The 14,623-nt window shown below is 34.9% G+C and overlaps 1 protein-coding gene across 11 annotated transcripts in view; it reads right to left on the bottom strand.

Annotated features, from left to right (window-relative positions):
• BICD1 (BICD cargo adaptor 1) overlaps nucleotides 1-14,623 on the bottom strand; it is a 179,659-nt gene that overhangs the window by 51,686 nt on the left and 113,350 nt on the right. For all 11 annotated transcript variants that reach the window (XM_023532397.1, XM_023532396.1, XM_011363139.2 and 8 more), the window contains one exon: nucleotides 4,117-4,269. In XM_023532397.1, the coding sequence (XP_023388165.1) occupies nucleotides 4,117-4,269 (153 nt within the window). The remainder of the gene's footprint in view (nucleotides 1-4,116; nucleotides 4,270-14,623) is intronic.

The raw sequence follows: 14,623 nt of genomic DNA, 5'->3' as shown, positions 1-14,623 counted from the left end.
CTTTTCACACTACAGCAAAGTGGAGTAGTTGCAAGAGAGACTGTATGGCCTGCAAAATCTAATGTATTTACTATCTTGCCCTTAAAGAAAAAGTTTGCTGATTCCTAGGCTAGACTTGAAGATATAAGTTTAGTTTGCATTGTGGATTTTTTAAATTCTGTGATTTTTAGTTAATTGATGGTAGATTTCCTATAAGACCTGATCTCTATCTTAGCAGCTCCACTCAATCCACTCACTGGTTCAAACTCGTACTATTCACCTAGATGTTTTGTGTCTCTCTGCTTAAGCAAAGATTGACACCTGGAAAACTCTCGTTCATTCTTCAAGACTCAAGTCAAGAATCTGATCCTAACTCCGAAGTTTCTGTTGACCCATTCAGGCAAACGAATCACTCCTTTCTGGTGCCATCATTGTAAGTTTGCATCATGTGATTAGAGCCCCAGCAAACTGAATGCACCAAGAAACAGAATGAGAAGGCACTTAAAATTTGGTGTTTGATATTTTAAAAATAGCATCAAAGTAGTCACCATGAGAAAAAGCAGTACTTTGTTAGGATTTCTTATAGCAACTTCATAGTTTGTAGCTCTTTTTATTTTTAATTACATGACGGTTGGGAATAGGTACCATAATATTTTCGGGGTTAGGTACTCTAAAGATTTTAATCTGGCCCTGTATCGCCAAACCTAATACAAAGCTTTAATATGCAATTACATGGATGGCTATGACTCTATTACCTGTCTTTCCTACTAGGATTGTAAGCTCTATGAGCCAATGACCACTTTTGCCCTTAAAAAAGTATATGGCCTCATAGAAAGATATCCTTAAAATACTGGTTAAATGAAAGCAATCTGAATTGAATATGAATAGGTATCTTATGATATTATTACCTGATATAGAAATACATCCCTGAAGGAAATTTTTTTCATAATAGAATTGTAATTGAATTATTAATTTTAACAAGGGTTCCTAATGCTTAGATAAATATTTGAGTGCTTTAGTTTAATATATGAGATATTAGGGACATAGAATTTATTATTTCTCCCCTCCTCTCTTCATCACTTCTCTAAAAATTGAAACTAACATAATTTCCTGCCCTTTATTAAATAATACTGGGACCAGGCAAATTATCCTGTTCCTATGTTAAACAATACTGGGACAAAGCATAAAAAAACATAGCAACTTGTAGGAAATACTTGCTCTTGGAAGATGATACCCAGCTAAAGCAACTTCATCAAGACTCATGTCAAGACTCTCCCTTTGTTGTACTTCTCAACTCAAAACTATTATGTTATGAACTCAGTCTATACAAACCAGTTTCCCACCATGTTACACCCAGCCCAGATCCTAAAATCCTATGAACATCCTTCCCGAAACTTCCCATTTTGAGACACCACTAAGTTTCCGTCGAGGTAGTCTCTTACGCTAGAGGTCTAATAAACAGCTTTGCTTCATCAATGGGTTTTTTCTGGTGGTCTGTTGGGGAACTGACATTTGACTTGACTTCTCTTTATGACTTCTGCTTCTTCATACACTTCTTCCAGATAGTGTTTTAAAAAGCATAAAGGTGTAAAATGAATTTATAAGGTTGGACCTGATTTTATTTTGGACATAGAACCAAATCAGCACACAGAGGAATGTGGCTGAAGTTTTCAAAGTCAACTCTTTGACTTTGTTCCCATATATTCCATATTTAGGACCACATATAAAAATTGGTTTCATTAATTATAATAACCTGAAATTTTAGTTGCCTCTCTAAGTTGAAGAGTGAATGTAAAAGAAACTGAAAAAAATTTATTCATTCTTTCAACAAATATTTATTTAATGCCTTCTACTAGGCTCTCTACTAGGTGTTATATTCCAGTGCGGGGAGACGGAAAATAAACAAACCAATATATAGAAACTATAAAAGGAGTAAGAAGTGATATGTCAACAACAATTATTTAGAAAATAATAAATAGTTAAAAGGAAAATGGAGCTTCAGAAGGAAAATAGTTTTCTAGTTCTTTGAACTCAGCATTTTACAATGCTAGTAGATTTGCTATTTGGAGAAACAATGAAACCAAGGTGGAGGAGGGAGTATATTTTGTATAGAGAGCTTCAGGACAAAGTAACATTTAGACCAATCTTGACATTGAAAGGCAGCCATCATCATTTGATTGAAAAAATCTGTGGCATTTGTACATAAAATATTATGAAAGAGAATTTATGATAGATGCTAACTCCTATAAATAAAGGCCAACAGTGGGGGTGGCGGGGACAAACCAGCATTTTCTTAATTGGGAGAGACTACAGTGTGAAACTACAGTGCACCCATGTGTCAGGGAATAAGCCAGAATGGCCCTTTGTAAGGAAAATTATTTCAAATTAAGCAATTGGACACTTAATTGGGAAAATTACCATATTGCATCTAGAAAATAAAAGAGATGTATACATTTTCCTGCCCACCTCCTCCAAAAAAAAAAACTTCTGAGTTAAGCATTTGATTTCTATGTGTCAATTACTGGTGGAAGGGCATGGGTAAAGTGTAAACAGTAATCAGCCAGACTGATAGGACAAATTCCCACAGAAACAGCATCTGGGTTAATGAATACTCACAGGATACCTTGGCAGTCTTTCAAGAATACCTAATACTGGCCTAAATTAACCTCCTGAGTAAATTAGTCTATCACATGCCACGATGGGAGACTACAGTGAGGCTATTTGGTTGCATTCCTGCCTATGCAGAGCGCAGTGAGGACTTTTAGGAATCAGGAGTAATGAATGCTTGAAATATCTGCACTTCAAGTAAAGTTGCTTCAAATCTTCTATATTCTTCATCAGCAACCAAAAAAACAAACCACAAAAAACGTGTTTCTGAGAAGTATATTTTTTAAAGTTTTTTCTAAGTCTAATTTTCTCCACTGTGAGTTCACTGACCCTAGTCAAATCAAGACCTGGAATACCATTGGTACTTAGAAATCTCAGCACACACACTGTGATTCAGTGCTTAAAAGGGAGAGAATGAGGTAAAAATACATGTAGATATCCTGGTAAACCTTTTAATGGTCTGAAACCACCCCCTGCAGTCCCTAAAAGATATCTTGTTCCCCATCTTATTCCTGCTACTCCCCATGAGGGGGAAGTGGCAATGGTCAGAAATCAAATTTTGATCGTATCAATATCTGGATTTTTTTTTTCTTCTGGATTTTTCCTTTTCTCTCTTAACTCTTACATCTATCAAAACCAATAACAGTTTCGGACAGAGATACCAACTTGAGAAGGGAGTAGAAATAGAAGCATACATTTTGGGCTGTCTCTAAGTTTACTGAGGGCAAGAATCCTACCCTATGCATTTTGTGTCTTTCTAGCTTAGGACGGTGCCTGGCACATAGTGTGTTGAGAAGTTATAATAGCGTTTAGACCACAGTAGAAGTTGTGATTGCGGAGGCACCTTGAAAATATCCTGAACATCCAAATCAGCTTTGCTTAACTACTTAAAAGAATTATATTCATAAATAAAGTCTTCTAAAATTAGACTGAAGAAAGTTATAACTAATAACTATAACAAACCACAACACAAACAAATCAGAAAAATTAAGCAATTAAACAGCCTCACTACCAAAACAATTATTTAACTGTACACATGCAATCTTTTTAGTCAGGTTACAGCTGAAAAAAGAAATCAGGCATTTTCTTTTTCTTACAATTTTGTTCTTATTGATTTATATTTCATAATTGCTTTCTCTGTGTGATATAAAATAAATTTACAGGGAGGAGGGGAGTGACTGCAAGAGAGATCTTAAGCTCGTAGTCAAAACAAGTTTATAGATCCAGGCTTTTAATGAATTGTCAAGTTGATTACAACATATTTGACTTACTCCTGAAAAAAAATAACATAGAGCTAAAGTATAAACTAAAATTCTTATCCAATGAAGTTTTATTGAAAATTATACTACTTCTAGGTTTGCCTTCAAAATCTTAGCTGAAATAGGAGGGTCGGGAAATTTCAGCACATAAATACTGCAGGGAGATTAAGGTAAATTTTGACAGGTTCCTTCCTGAAAAATAAAGAGAAGATTTAACTTTGGTAGTCAGAAGATGTGGCCCATCTGGAGGGTAAAACTTCCTAAAGCTTACCTGGTTCTGCTTTAATGTGGACACGAGTTTCTGCAACGTGATATTTTCTTCTTCCAGTTCCGTATAGTCCTGAAGGAGGCGGGCCTCTCTAAATTTATATTCGCGTATTTCATCCTTCATCCGTATTCTTTGTAGCTCCACCATCTCATTGTTCTGAAACAACAGAATAAACTGTCAATATAAAACCTCCTTATTCTAGATTTTATGAAATGTAGATAAAGTCTGGGTAGTTAAAAATACAGTCGAGCACCACTTAACGATGGGGATATGTTTGGGACGCGTTCTGACAAATGCATCATTTTGTGATTTTGTCATGCAAACATCACAGAGTGCACTTACACGGACTTAGATGGTCTAGCCTACTGCACACCTAGGCTGTATGTTACAGCCTACTGTTCCTAGGCTACAAGCCTGTACAGCATGTTACTGTACAAAACAAAACGAGGTTAATTAAAACAAGAGATAATGATACAATCAAGAGACACAGTAAATACAAGATGTATGAGGTTGCTGCTGGCTTAACACAGCATGTTGTTCTACAGCAAACTTTTTTTGTAAGTAGAAAGAGTGCACTCTAAAATAATGATAATAGTAAATACATAAACTAGTAACATAGTTATTTACTATCATTACCAAGTATTATGTACTGTACATAACTGTATGTGTTATACAACTGGCAGTGCGGCATCTCCACAAACACATGAGTAATGTGTTGTCCTACTGTGTTAGAATAGTTATGTTGTCACTAGATGAGAGGAATTTTTCACCTCTATTAGAACCTTATGGGACCACCAATGTATAGATGGTCTGTCACTGATGGAAATATTGCTATATGGCAGATGACTGGCCAAAATTTCAAAGCAATGATGATATTTCAAAATACCTGTAAGAACCGAGATGTAGCAAGAAAATACTGATCACAAAGTAAAAGGTGCTGATTATATTACTGAGGTTTGTTGCCTACATCCGAATGGAAGAAAATGCTAATTTTCAGTCTGGGTTTAGTGAAAACAGAAATGTAATTATTTTTCCTATCCAAGTTTACAGGCCTCCCAAATTCTATCCAAAGACTCCCAGGATCCAGGCTGGGAAGCTCTTCTGCTTCTACTTGTTACTTAGGTCTCATTTCAACTGTCCTCTACTCAGAGAAGCCTTCCCTGAACAGCTAATATAATAGCTGCCCTTGCCCTTTGCTCTCCATTACTGATATGCTTTATTTTATAGATCAGCATCTAGCATAGAGTAGGTGCTCAAAAAATAATTGTTGAAGGAATAGCACACTAATCATTACTTGAAATTGGTTGTTTACTTATCTTTAATACTTTTTACATTTATTAAATTTCCTTTTTCATCTGAATATAATGAACTTTTTCTGTATTGTTCAATTGTCATATCCCTAATTCCTGGCACATTTTAGGCCCTTATAACCATGGAATGAATAACAATAATACAACAAATAGTTACACACAATAATTTTTAAAGAATATTATTGCATGGATGGTAGCTTTTTAGCTTATGTTGTTTTAGAGTGAAGAACATAGGAAGAATAACACACTTTGAAATAAAACATGGCTAAATCTGTGAAATTACTAGATATTATCATTCTTTACTACATAGTCTAGTGACTTAGAGGCAGAAACATTACTTTATTTCTTGCTTCTTGGACAATACTTTGAGTATATGTGCTCAAGAAGTATAGAATTTAAAAAAAAAACTTTCTTTAGAGTTTGGCTATAAAGCCAAATTACAATATTTCATCAAATTCTTTTATTTTCAGAAACATGAAAACTTGGTATTTTTCTGCTTCTCGAAAGATCTACCATTAACTGGGCGATATCTATATATTTATTTAGTTTCCCTATTTATATGTATAAAGATATTTAAAAAAGCCTAATAGATTGGATGTCAGTAATTTATATAAAATTATAAAGAAAATACTAAGATACAAGAGATTTTGTAAAATGTGTACATTGTAAAACATGTAATGACCAGTAGCCTAGCTCTTATACACTAAGAATTAACCATAAAATATTACAGAATAAGATAGTAAATGTCAAGATAATTTAAAGACCATGTCAAAGCTAATGAGGATCACTAACAAAAAACTCACAAAATAGCTAATGAAAACTCTCAATACTAATAAAGGAAATGCTTTGCTGGGAAAGACCTGCTAGCAATAAAATAGATACAGGACCCAGAGGAAGAAAACTGGTCTTATTTATTTTACTAGAAATTCCTGTTTTGAATTGACAAAGATTAAATTCTATGGGCAATGTTCTTTGCTTCCATAATAAATTTAAAAGATTGCTACTGTTGTTGTTTTTTTGTACCACTCATCACACATTTATCTCCTATAATTTTTTTCTTCCTGGGATAAGATGGTCTGAGCTCTACTAAAAACTTCCATCAAGAATAATGAGAGTGAGAAAAATAAAGCATGAGAGAAAGGGGTGAAAATGGAGCAACCAGGGACTGCCTTAGCCTTTGCCTTTTACCTCCAGACAACTGAGCTTCAGCTTCTCCCCAGGGGAGAGGGGATTCCTCATGATGAGGATTTCATCTGAGTATAGCAGCATTCTTAAAATTTAATTTTAAATAACATTAACAGGATTTCTTTATGTAGGAATAATAAATTTTGTCTACTATTGTCAAGAAGAAGAACATGAACACTTATTACCACATGAAGAGTAATGTATAAAAAAATAATAATGCCTTCCAGTCATACGGTTCTTAGTCATTTATAAATTAATTATACTCATTGTCACATTAGATCTTAATAGCAGCCTGTGTGAGGCAGGTGACAGACCCTCCAGTTTACTCATCTGTAAAATGGGGATCCTAATTAACACTTAATATTATATGGTCATTGTAAGGATTTAATGATATAGCATGGTGAAATGAGCAGGGATGCTGGACACATGGATAATTTATCGTCATGCAGCAGAACAAGTGCTGTTGAAGAGTCTCACACCAAAAGACTGAGCAATCACTACTGGGTGGGTCGGGGAAAGCTTTATAAAGGAAGTTCCTTGTAAGCAGAACCCTGAAGGACAAGTAGAGTTAAATAAATGGATTAAGAGGAGGACAGACTTTCCAGACATAGGTTAACTTTTGAACAAAAGCAGAGTCATATCTGTGTTGAGGGCAGAGCTAAAATACCCACGAGTCAGATCGAGCATTTCCTTAGGACACAAGGGAAGCTGGAGCACTCACAGAGAAGGAAAAGAGAGATATTCAGAAAAATCTAGAAAACTGCTCTTTATTTTAAGTTTACGTCTAAGTTTGGTGTTATTTCATTCAATAAAATGTTAAATTACAGAGTGGTGGTGTTAAGCTCTGAAACAGTGGAGGAATCAAAACGTTTTCAGTGCATGGAACCCTCAGAGTTCTTAACTCAGTTGTGGTTTAGGAAACAGTGCAGTCTGATGTGGTTGTAACAAAGTCACTTGAGACTGATTTTGCAGGAAATTCCGTTAAAGGAATTTGGGGAACTAGGAAAGTCTTTAAAGCAAAGCAGCCATGTGATCAGACTTATGTTTTGGCAAGTGACTCTTTCGGGGGAGGGGGAGGACTGTAAGAAGAAAGAGCCACAGAGAACAAGCCAAGCAGCTGCTCCAATAGCCCAAAGTGGAGGATGATGAAGAATGTTGAGGAATAAACAGGACTTGGTCATTGAGCGATGTGGTAATAAATTTTAAAAAAGCAAAAGAATAGCGTGAAAAACAAGATAAAAATACCTGAATAGAGTTGCAAGGAAAAAAATTTACGACGAAGTGAATGTGAGAGTAAATAATGTGTCTTACAAATAATTATAAGTAGTATTAATTTGGATAGTCAAATCAGGAATTTCTGGATCTGTGAGTGGATAAAGGAAGATAGCTGCTCCGGTCTAAGTGGAGACAGTTGGAGAGGGGAAAGGCCAGGGAATGTGGTACCAATGTCTTTCTCACCTCTCTCCTAGAGAGTTGCCACTGTCAGGGAGCTCTGACAGTTCAAGACCATAATATTTATTCTCCCTCATTTGGCCAAAAATGAACTCTTCACTTGTTGAAGAGAGGAGTGGATAATAATTCTCCTTGCCTTCCACTCCTCCCCTCCACCCAGGAATTCTCTGCACTGCGGTCAAGAATGTTTGACCTTCTGTAGTTAACAAACTGGTGGACAATAGTCACAATAAGACAAGACCGATTGCTCTATCGGGCAGTACTGTGGGCTTCAAAAGGCTTTAGGAGAACCAACAATGAAGAAAACAGGATATCCAGAGCACCACACAGTCAGCACCGCCAAATGCAATCCAGACGTGATAACTGGGCAACTGCTAGGAAAAACAAATAGGGCAAGTTTGAAGTGTGGCTTAAAACAAACATGTTCACTCAGTAAGAAAGAGGAAATGTAAAGAGATTTGCCACGGCTGGGGACAAGTAACAAAGAAGCAGCGACTTATGACTTCAGGACAGCATTTTCCATAGTTGGTTCTGAAGTAGACTGGTTCTGTGCAGAGTTAGAAGAAGTCACTCAAACATAAGTGTGGGAAATATTAGGTTAAATAAAGTTACATGCTTTTGTTGTTGTTCTTAGAGGCTTTAATATGCCAGTGTGCACTGAGACTGAAAGAGTGAGCCGTGTATGATAAATTTATTTGACCACAAGACCTTTGCCTTTTTAAAGGAGCCTTTGAACAATCCACAGACAAAATCATTGGAAAATGTTACTCTGAGACAATAGAAAATGATAGTATCTGTACAGTTGGGTGGGGTAAACCACCAAGGCGGTTCCTTACAGCCCAACTCCAGATCCTTTCCAATTGCTAAGGGCTGAATGAACCATCAGATTTAAATAATGGCAAAAAATTAAAGCTGAGGAGTGGCTAGGTATAAAAAAAGGTGAGACAAGATGATCAGGTCCTGATTGGCAATTAGTGAGTAACTATACAAGAGTAATAAAGCTATAATGAAACCAAGATTCCATAATTCTCACTTTAAGGTATATGCAAATCCTGTACTGAAGAAGTGGCACATGAAGGGTTAACTATCCTAGATTGAATTTGAAGCAATACGGGTGTCTTTCCCATGGAATATCTGCCTCCAACAGAAGTCAAGCAGCAGCCATTTCACAAGCATTTCACATTTCAATGCTTCATTTCAAACATTTATCATAAGCAAAATCTTAACAGCCACATAAAATCTGTTCTTTTATTGTAAACATTAAAAATAAATGGCACAAAATAAATAATATATGACTGATTTTCTTATATCCTGATTTATAGGTTTTTTCCTTCTTTTACTTGTACAAAAGGACATTAAAAGAATATAGTTATTATTCTAAACAAAAAAACGAGCTTAATAAACATTTACATTACATCTTAGTTGGGTGGAACACATGTTTTACAGAAAGGCTTTTTGAATAAGATTTTTTATCAACCTTATTAAGATATAATTCACATACTCACCCATTTAAAGTATACAAACCAATGGTTTTTAATATAGTCACAGAGTTGTGACCATCAGAATAATTAATTTAAGAGCATTTTTATTACCTCGAAAATAAATTTTGTACCCTTTAACTATTGCTCTCCTCTTCACACCCCTATCCTCCCCAACCCTAGGCAACTACTAATCTACTTTCTATTTGCCTATATTGGACATTTCATGTAAATGAAATCTGATAATATGTGGTCTTTTATGACTGTAATATTTTATACAGTTTGGTTACTGCTGACAAAATATCTTTGTTTTTCGAAGTCTATAGACAGCTTTACTGCAGCACGAAATATATTTCACACTATATCAGCATAGTACTGCATTGTGCTGGCATTTATCCAGCATATGTCAGATCCAGTAATTGCAATATTATGTTTCACAAGGTAACACCATCATTTAAAGTTCACTCAATGAGCTGCAAATTATTTTTTACTAATAAAAACGTGGCTTTGTGACCTGGGTACTATAATCCTGAAGAGGCTGATTTGTTTTGGAATGAGCTTTTGCAGACATAAAATATTGGAATTTTTCTCTTTTCCATAATCAACCTTAAGTCAGGAAACCAAGATCATTTCCCAAAATAAGCTAGTTAGCTCCTGCTTGACTTTCAACTTACTTGATTTTGCTTTTTAAAATTTCTTTTTAAAATTAAAGGTGCAAAACACCATAATGAATGATGTTATAACAGTTTTTTTTTCTGATAGTACCTCCTTATAACTATGAATATACATACTGCTCCGGTTACACAATTACTGTAATAATTTATTAAATGGAAAAGGGAAATGTAGGTAATACGCTAAATACATTTGATATATAGATTGTGCAATAAACATGAAGGCTGGGTTCACAAATATTCTGGAAATAGTTCAATCTAGCAAATATCCTTTTACCTCAGCTTTATGGACCTTATTGTGACTTTGCTACAAAGAATAATCTAACCCAAGAGATAAATAGCATCGACAGTCTCAACAAGTATTGATTATAAGTAAGTTTAGTTCCCTTCACCACAGGAACACAGTATATACTGATTTTTTATTGGGAAGAGATATCATAAAAGGAAAAAAAGTAAACAAAATGAAAGTAATGGTATATATTAAAGAGATTTTTTTTAATGGAAGTAAACATTGAAATAAAGAAAAAAATTAGAGCGATGAGAAAGGAAAAGGGGTTGAAGATAAAATGCAAGATGAGTATCATCAGGATGAAAAGGTTGAACAGAAAGGGGAGTATTAATATAATTTACAACTTCATTTGAAAGGTACAAGTAAACCCCTCAAAAAACTTAAGGTTATTAGAGACGCCATTTTTGTTTATTCTTTAGATATAAACATTCGTCTAGTTTCTGAAGTTTTTACAGGATATCTGGCTGGTCTGACCTAGTTGTTTATTTTTGTGCTATAAAACACCTGCATTATTCAGGAAATAAAGTTTAGTTCAAATATCGGCAATAAAGGAGAAAGCTTAAAATAATAGTAAGTATAGTTACTTAAATGAAGTCTTCAATATATGGAATAGCATCAAAAATAATAGCTTCAGAGAGCCAACTGTTTATAAAGAGGTGTGTAGTAGAGCAAAAATAGTTCTGGACATGGACCTGAATTCAAATACTGGCTTACACCACGAAATTTCTGGGACTTTCAGTTATCTTACCTCTAAAAACACAAAAATAGTTTTGCTCGACTCCAGAGTTGTCAGAAATAAATGAGAAAGTATTTCTAAAAGAACTCTGTAAATTGTAATAAGCTATCATACATCTTTATTAATAGGTGGGGTTTTTTTTACCCCTCCCATTATAGGTGGTTTTTTAAATGTCACTTAAAAGCTTTTGCATGTTCCTTATCAGCAACCATTTGAAGATTCTTCAAAAAAGCCATTTAAAATGTAGATATAATTCTAACTCATCTCATGAACAACTTAAAATGAGGGAATACTGATGCGAGATCCAGAAATTATACAAATACATACAGTGAGTAAAAATCTCAGTCCCATCTTGTCTCATATCAGCATAGTTTCCACCCCACCCTCAACCCACAATTCTTAATATCCTATGTATACTTCAATTCACTTATATTGCTCATTTTCAAACTTTACCTACAGAGCCAACTTATTCTCACATGAAAATGAACATGGTTAATGTAATTTCATAATGTACTAATCATTGTAAAGTTATTTAATTTATATATGTGTATGTACATGTATATTTATACACACATATCTCACATATCTAGTATATACACATATACATCACTAGAATGTGTATCTCATATAGCATTCTTCAATTCCAAGCCTGAATTTTTTTAACTTAATAAGCATTTATTTAACATTTACAATGGGCCAAGACTGTTCTAAGCACTTAAGAATATGAAATTCTTTTAACCTTTTAACCTTCATAACAACTCGATAAACTGGATTCCATTATTAATCCCATTTTATACCTAGACTGAGGCGTGGGTTGGTTATGTAATAATTTCTCCAAAGTTCAAGAATAACTGGCAGAGTCAGGAGCCAATCTAGTTCTAGAACACATGTTCTAAACCACTATCCTTATTAAAATGATTTGTTGCTTGAATGTGATGGCTAATACGAACCAGATTATTTTAACCTCTATCTTCCGGGTATAGTTTCCTTCTATGAAATAATGAATAAATATAAATGTAAATGCTTCAGTAAATTTGTCCCAGTTTACAATGTGTTTGTGGGTGCTATTTCTGAAAAATAAATTATTTTATTATTTTCAAGATCACTTCCTGCAAAAATTCCTCAGAGCTGATTCTAGAGCTAATGGTATAAAGGCAGCAAAAGGTGCCCACATTTTGGTATAAAGGCAGCAAAAGATGCCCACACTTTGAACACTGCCTATTAAATCAGTTTCATAGGTGAAATCTCTCATTGCTGAAGCCAAGCAATACCTTTAACCCTGATTGTTACAGTGTTTCTAGAATAATTCCCTTGTGAAGGCTGTCAGTATTCTGGCAATGTGAGTATACGAGCTAACTAATATAGAAATCAAGTTGTGTATGTGCTTATTAAAATGTAATGTAAGTTACCAACTCTGAAGTGTTGCTCTGTCTTGTGTTAACTGGCTTTCTAATTTTCAACAATTACATTAAAAATCTGAGTAACTCAAAGATGTATCTTTTAAGTAATTATTAAAGGTAATCAATTTTCTACTTCTTACAATCCACATTAAAGTTTCCAGAAGAACTTTCCTCACTAGGGTCTTCTTGGTATCAGCTTTTCCTTTTGCTTTGAAATAAGTGGAAACTGAACTTTGAATCACCTAAAGAAAAGGAATTTTGGTATGGTAGGAGTGGTAAGTTGAGATATATGGGGCGACCTAGGTAGTGAAATTAAAAAGTTATAAGGTCCTCATATTACTTAAAGCATTATACAGATTTAATGCAATCTCCATCAAAATCTCATCGGCATTTTTTAAAGAAATAGAACAAAAAATCATCAGATTTGTATGGTAGCACAAAAGACTCCAAATTGTCAAAGCCATCCTGAGAAAAAAGAATGAGGCTGGAGGCATCACTCTGCCCATCTTCAAATTATACTACAAAGCAACAATAATCAAAACGGCATGGTATTGGTAGAAAAACAGACACATGGACCAGTGGAACAGAATCGAGAGTCCAGAAGTAAACCTATATTTATATGGGCAAATAATTTGACAAAAAAGCCAAAAACATACAGTGGAGAAAGGAAAGCCTCTTCAATGAGTGGTGATGGGAAAATTGGAAGGCCACCTGCAAAAGAATGAAACTAGACCGTTGTCTATCACCGGGCACCAAAATTAACTCAAAATGGATTAAAGACCTGACTATAAGACCAGAATCAATAAAATGCATAGAAAAAAAACATAAGAACTAAACTCAAGGACCTTGGACTTAAAGAGGATTTTATGAATTTGACCTCAAAGGCAAGGTAAGTAAAAGCAAAAATAAATGAATGGGACTACATCAAACTAAAAAGCTTCTGCTAAGCAAAAGAAACCGTCAGCAAGGTAAAGAGATGACCATCCGAATGAGAAAATATATTTGCAAGCAACACCTCTGATAAGGGCCTAATATCCAAAATATACAAAGAACTCATACGACTCCATAACGACAGAAAAACAAACGATCCAATCAAAAAATGGGCAGAGGCCCTGAACAGACACTTCTCTCTAGAGGACATACAGATGTCCAACAAATATATGAAAAGATGCTCAACATCGCTAGCTATTAGGGAAATGCAAATCAAAACCACAGTGAGATACCATGTCACACCTGTTAGAATAGCTATAATCAACAGGACAAGCAATAACAAATGTTAGAGAGGATGAGGAGAAAAAAGAATCCTCATACACTGCTGGTGGGACTGCAAACTGGTACGGCCACTATGGAAAACAGTATGGAGGTTCCTCAAAAAACTAAGAATTGTTCTACATATGATCCAGCATTCCCTCTACTGGGTATTTACCCCAAAGACTTGAAAACCCATATCCATAAAGATCTTTGCACACCGATGTTCATAGCTGTATTATTCACAGTGGCCAGGACATGGAAGCAACCAAAGCGTTCTATGATAGATAACTGGCTAAAGAAGCTGTGGTACATATATACAATGGAATATTACTCAACCATAAGAAGAGATGAAATACTGCCATTTGCGACAACATGGATGGACCTCAAGATAATCATGCTAAGTGAATTAAGCCAGACAGAAAAAATTGAAAATCACATGATATCACTTATATGTGGGATATAAACCTAAAAGCAACAAGCGAGCAGGACAAACAGAGACTCAGGGACATGGATGATGGACTAGTGGTTACCAGAGGGTAGGGGTGGGGGAGGAGAGGAGAGGTAGATGGGGTAAAGGGTGTCAAATATAGGGGCATAGGGGAAGGGTGAAGTGGGTAAAGGGGATCATATATATGGTAGCTGAAGGAAACTGAACTCTGGATGGTAATCACGCAATAGAATATATAGATGTCAAATTATAATGTACATCTGAAAATTATATAATTGTATTAAGCAATG

Source organism: Pteropus vampyrus, unplaced genomic scaffold (assembly GCF_000151845.1).
Source record: "Pteropus vampyrus isolate Shadow unplaced genomic scaffold, Pvam_2.0 Scaffold82, whole genome shotgun sequence".
Lineage (NCBI taxonomy): Eukaryota > Metazoa > Chordata > Mammalia > Chiroptera > Pteropodidae > Pteropus > Pteropus vampyrus.
The sequence above is the reverse complement of the archived record's forward strand: the minus strand, read 5'-3'. Positions and strand labels throughout refer to the sequence as shown.